This window comes from Phalaenopsis equestris, unplaced genomic scaffold (genome assembly GCF_001263595.1).
Source record: "Phalaenopsis equestris unplaced genomic scaffold, ASM126359v1 Scaffold000402, whole genome shotgun sequence".
In the NCBI taxonomy this organism is placed as follows: domain Eukaryota; kingdom Viridiplantae; phylum Streptophyta; class Magnoliopsida; order Asparagales; family Orchidaceae; genus Phalaenopsis; species Phalaenopsis equestris.
In genome coordinates this window covers 1,189,022-1,195,021 of record NW_018164844.1, presented here as the reverse complement: position 1 = coordinate 1,195,021, position 6,000 = coordinate 1,189,022, and the positions used below count along the sequence as shown (strand labels likewise).

The following is a 6,000-nucleotide window of genomic DNA, read 5'->3' as shown; positions in this document are numbered from 1 at the left end:
TTTTGGTTTTTTTTTTTAACGGAGCCGAACACGAGCTGTTCACGAACAAAGAGTCCTTTTAACAGCCCTAATCACGTAGTCATAAGACGATAAGGGTTTGAGGAAGATTTAAAAATTATTATTTATATTAAAACATCATTTGAATCTAATTTAATAATTTTTATTCTATTTTCTTAATTAATATTTTAATTGATTATAAATCTTTGTAGCCTTGTAGTCAATTAGATTTGTTTAAAACACTACTTATATATATATAAACTTGATGAGTTGTATTTCGAGCCAAAACGAGCCGAACACGAACGAACACATCTTAGTTCGTGTTCGGCTTGTTAACTTATCAAACGAAATTAACAAGCCGAACACGAGCTTCTTAACGAGCTGAACACGAGCTGTTCGCGAACAACGAGCCATTTTGACAGTCCTACTTGTATGTCGTGATCTAGTGATTTGTTTAAATCAGGACCATAAAAATCAGCTCGAATCTCTAGACTGCCAACAAGCTTAACTCATCGGTCTTCATAGAAGATGGAAGCTCCATCGTCGCCTTCCTAGCAAGCTCTTGTCGCAATTGTATTGTTGTTGCCACCCTCTTGTACAACGTAAAAAACGGTTAAGAAGGCACTTCTTGTGTGTTGCAATCTTGTCAGCTTTCCCTATGTCCCACGATCTCGTCGACCTTCCCCGCAAACACCAGTCACGACTACCTTCCCGAGGACAGAGCGGGAAGAAGAAATCGAAGGAAATTTTAGGTTTCTGCATACCACAATTCCAAGTCATTTGCCTTGCACACGACTGTACGCGCGCAAGAGGAGGCAAAAGATGGGAGCTTCGGGTCTCTACTCATCGCAATCCTTCGCTTCAAATCTTTCACAGCCAGCTCTGACTCTCCGTGCTCCGATCGTCTCTTTCCCAGCAAGTTGTAGGATCTAAGTTTCACAATATTCTATTCAGAGTCTCGGCCTTCATTCACATTCAATCAATCAAAAGAAAAATGTTATATGCAATTCTATCTCCACAAAAAATTTCAATTGGGCACCGGCGCGAGACGTGAAATCACAATCGGCGGGCTCCTCGGGCTCCTGAAAAAAGCAATCTTTCTTTGCTACGCAATCTTCAGTCAACCTTTATGCATGAGAGGACTCCACTACTAGGTGGGGATGAATGAAACAGATACAGATACACTGAGATTCTTACCACCATCGCTTTGCACCTTGCTAAAGGTCCTCTCTCTTTATCTAGAAGTCCACTTCCATGAATCATTCGTACATTTTATTTGTTTATTTGGTTTATTTGGTTTATTTGGTTTATTTGGTTTATTTGGTTTATGAGTTACACTTGAGAGATTGTGAGACTACCCATACCTCATCTTATTTCAAGTACTTGGTTACTAAGTAGGGGTCCCTTTGTTTGTTCGCCCTTTTGGTCTTCATCATTTCGTGTCAGGCACATCTTTGATGAACCAACTAGATTTTAGCCTTAAACTGTGAAAAATGAATGCAAACATAAGTGACATGCTTAATCAAGAACATTACAAGCATCATTTTTTAAGATATAATTAATCATAAGCATACAAAAAATTTCAATCCCCCAAATCAAAATAAACCATAGGAAAGTCACACATTCCTCCTAGGGGAAATCTATGGAAAGCTTGTCTCTATACCTAGTTTATCTTCCATAGAACTTGAGTTATTGTTTCATTTTCCAAGAAAAATGTGGTGCAAGGCCCAGTCAAAGCCCACCCCAAGATAACAACACAAAGGCTATGAGAAAATTATATCAACTCATCTCATATCTTGAAGGAATTTGTGAACAAAATGGATGAAGGGAAGGTGGAAGCTGGAAGGTGAAAATAACAAAAATAAAATCAATTGAAAAGGATTTTACAGCAATAGAATAAAATGAAAGAAATATCTAAAAAATAACATGACCATCTAATCTCATAAGAACGTCATTAGAATGGGTAAGACCAATATAAATTTTAGATAAGCAATAAGATCACCTCAAACAGAGGTCAGGAACTGAATGATAGGAATGTGAGTTAATGTTCACAAAAGGTCTTAACTCGTCCTCATTTCTTTGACAAATATCTTTATCGTACAAAATATCAAACCTCAGCCCCAAAACCAAACAAATAAAGTTTGAAGAAACATCATGTTGAAATCCAGAATAATGAGGAAAAAAATAGAATATTTTTATTGATATGAAAAGGGAAATAAATAACCCTTACATGAATCCTAGAATATGAAAGAAAACAAAAAAAAAAAAACACGAAGGAAAAATATAACTCCTAAATTTCCAAAAAATCAATTCGTATTACTTATTTGGAGATAAAGGAAAAAACATAAAATAGAAAAACCTAAAATAAAAAAAGAAATAGCTTATAATCCAAGGAAATAAATATAAAATAGGAAAGGAAATAACTCCTAATACAAGGAAATAAATATAAAATAAGAAAGGAAATAACTCCTAATATAATGAAATAATTTATCTCTCATAATTTCTCATAAGAATAAATTATTTTCTAATATAACCTCTAACACCACCCTCAAATTAAAATATGGTTGAAAACCATGTTCCACTTAAATTTTAAAACATCAAACAATGGGCGAGGAAGAAATTGAAGTCTTCATCCCGTACTATTATTGTCTTCGACTGCAGTTCCTGCAATGTCTGTAGGTAGGTGGAACACTCTTACAAATAATGTTATAGGGGAATTTGCAGAGCTTATTGCAGGAAAAGTTGGCTTTTAGTTGATTGTGGTTGTCATTGACTGTCGTTCTTGTAGTGTCTGTAGGCAAAAGGCTCCTACATGTAATGTTGCATGAGAGTTTGTAGGGAAGTAGACAACCGACAGAAAAAATTGTAAGATATGACTTTAAAAAAAAGGAAATAACTCTAGAGGCAAGCCTTGATGGAGGAAAACGCTTTGGAAGAGGGTCTGCTGCAAGAAGAATTCTGGTGGACTTGCTGCAGATATAGCTCTGAAGGAGGGTCCGATATAGGAAAAAATTCTGGAGTAGAGCCTAGATAAAATCAGAAAAGCCGACCTACTAGAAACTAGGAAGCCAGGCTGTTGGAAATCAGTGAAGCAGAATGCTGGAATGAAGGAAGTCGAACTGTTGCAGGGAACAGGCGCCAAAAAAATAGCGGGAAGGACCTCCAGGAAAAGCTGCACCTCCAACGGTAGGGACCTGCGGAAATTAAAGTCTTACTGCTGCAGGAAACATGTTTAAAAAACAAGCGGGAAGGCCCTCTCTAAAAGAGGGGTTAGCCATTGCTTCTCGCTTCTTCAATTGCTAGGCCCATCTCCTCAGCAAATCTACGAGAAACAGACATTGCAGACCCTCTGCAAGGTTGTGTGCAAGCGACCACAAGACGTTTCTCTAAGAATTTCTCTTCCAAAAAAAATTGAATATGGGTGGTCTTGCCACTCTCAGTTTCCACAACAAGAATAAAGGTTTGGTTGTCACGAAGAACTCGAAGGAACTCATCTTTCTGCTACCACACGGGAAGTGTCTTCCTTTTCTCAAGGATGTCGAGGTACCTTTGTGAGTAGGTCTGTCAGATCCATCGGTTTATCGTCGTTTGCAGAAGGGCAGCCGCAACTCCAACAGCTTCCGAGACATCAGTGCCACCATCCAAGGATTTCTCTTGCAGGAGGAACAACTGGTGACGGGAGATCCTCTAGGGAAGGATAAGGCTGCAAGTAGGATTTTAAAGGTGACAATATCAATAGAGCCTCTCTGGAAGTGGAAGTATTAAGAGATTATCATATCATTCTCCTTTCTTGGGTGCTCTAATGAAAGAGCAGATATCATTTGCATAATTGATTTATCGTTCTCATCTACTAGACATAGCAATATTGCAGCATTGAGATCTCTGAAACAAGTTTCAAAGTCTCTGCTTGTGCACAACTCGATTATGCAGAACAAACTAAGCTGATCCAATTCCGTAGAAGAAATAATCCCTTCAGAAACATGCATGGGATATATGGTCACCTCAGTTGCTAGCAGAAGATGTGAAGGTTTTACAAATTTCTGAAAAACCTTAAAGCACGGATTTTCTTGAACAAGAGATGATATGAGAATAGTCATTTCGCTTCTTGGTTTTCATTGCGAACAAAGCATCTCCAGAAAAATCCTCTAATGCTTGTAAACAGAAGAAAGGGCCTCGACAAACCATAAATTGGTCGTTTCCTGGAGCAGCGTACTAAAACAATCCTTGGAACAGCGGCAGAAACCTAGAAATTTACTGCGGTAAGAAGCAGCGACAGAACCTTCAGGGAAATTCTAGGAAATCGAGTGGAAAATTACAGGACATCGGCTGAGAAATTACAGTAAATTGGTTGACGGCAGATCTAGGTCAGGTGGTAGAAATTTCCTACAGAAAATAAGCTACAGGAAATCAGGAAGGGTTGGTCGGATGCAGAACAGGCCAGCAACTGAGAAAAAACAACCAGAGAGGATGGTTGTTAGGAAAAACTGGAAGCCCTGCAGCGAGAGAAGAAGAGAAATTGGTGTTTCAAAAATAAAGACGAGTGCCCCTCCCTTCCCACACAAAGGATGGCAGGAAAGAGTTCGGCGGTTCAAGAAGGAGGATCGTTGGCTAGGGTACAAAATTAGACTCTGATATCATGGTAAAATTTAGAATAATGAGGAATAAAGCATAATATTTTTATTGATATAAAAAGAGGTATAAAGAACCCTTACATGAATCCTAGAATATGAAAGAAATAAAAGAAATAATATGAAAGAAAAGTTATAACTCCTAAATCTCCAATTAATCAATTCCTATTAATTAAATGGAGATAAAGAAAAAATTATAAAATAGGAAAACCTAAAATAGGAAAGAAAATAACTCATAATCTAAGAAAATAAATATAAAATAGGAAAGGAAATAACTACTAACTTAAGGAAATAATTTATTCCTCATAACTTCTCACAGGAATAAATTATCCTATTATAACTTCTAACACAACAAATAAAATATAATTTTTTTTTACGCATGCCACTTCAAAGACTATGTTTCAGATCTACATGCTCACAAACACTCCCAAGGCTCATTTAAAAGTTGGCATCTAGAAAATCCCTGAGAACATATCAATTAGTTATATCAAATGTCAATTTGACAGCATCATACAGATGTCTTGAAAAATCAAGAATTTCTCAACTATTGAAGCAGATACATAATGCCTCCAAATGTCAAAGGTACAGTTAATTTACAGATGATGCACAATTCTCAGCAAGTAGAAGAAAGAAAACAAGAAGTTAAAAAAGAAAAACAAAAAACAAAAATATTAAGTTACCTTAGCTGCTTTTGTCATTCTTGAGTCACCACTGTCCTGTTCAATGTACTCAATAACAGCAGATTCTGAAGCTGACCTAGGATTGTCAAAGGAACTCCAGCTCGAAGAAGTATCAATATCAACAGTTGTATCTCTAGCAGGAGATTCATATCTCTGTTTCAAATCAGCAGATTGAAAAGCAATAACCTGAATTCTCCCAACCTGAAAAAATTCAAAAACATCACAGATAGAAATCCAAATCCCGAATGTTATTTTGAGACAGCAACGTCAAATGGAAACCTTCTGAGCATCCTCACTGAAGCAAGAAAATATCAGCCCAATGAAGCCCCTATCCAGCATCTGATACATCGCCTGAGTACGGACATCTGTAGAAGCACAACTCTAACACGTTTTATGTCTGGTAAACTAAATCTAAAGCTTCTTCCAAAAGCATTCACACTGATACAAAAAATAACAAGCAATGGAGAGAGATTATCAAAATATTATTGAACGTAGGTAAACTCAAACATAATTTAAAACTCTTCAAAGTTCCAACTTCCTTCACATAATGTCAACATACATTTGATATTAAACATAATGCAACATATTGGGTGCTACTAGTCTCATTAAATTGACTCAGATAGAAACCAATATGATATGCTAAATTTTATTTTTATGTTACCATTCTAATTATTATTACAATTAATTAATTAAAA

The 6,000-nt window shown here is 36.6% G+C and overlaps 1 protein-coding gene across 1 annotated transcript in view; it reads right to left on the bottom strand.

Annotated features, from left to right (window-relative positions):
• Positions 1 to 6,000, bottom strand: part of LOC110026835 (lys-63-specific deubiquitinase BRCC36-like) — a 34,940-nt gene that overhangs the window by 12,967 nt on the left and 15,973 nt on the right. Inside the window, exons 4-5 of the mRNA XM_020728001.1 lie at positions 5,585 to 5,670; positions 5,306 to 5,506 (exon numbers count right to left, since the gene is read on the bottom strand). Coding sequence (XP_020583660.1) covers positions 5,306 to 5,506; positions 5,585 to 5,670 — 287 coding nt within the window. The remainder of the gene's footprint in view (positions 1 to 5,305; positions 5,507 to 5,584; positions 5,671 to 6,000) is intronic.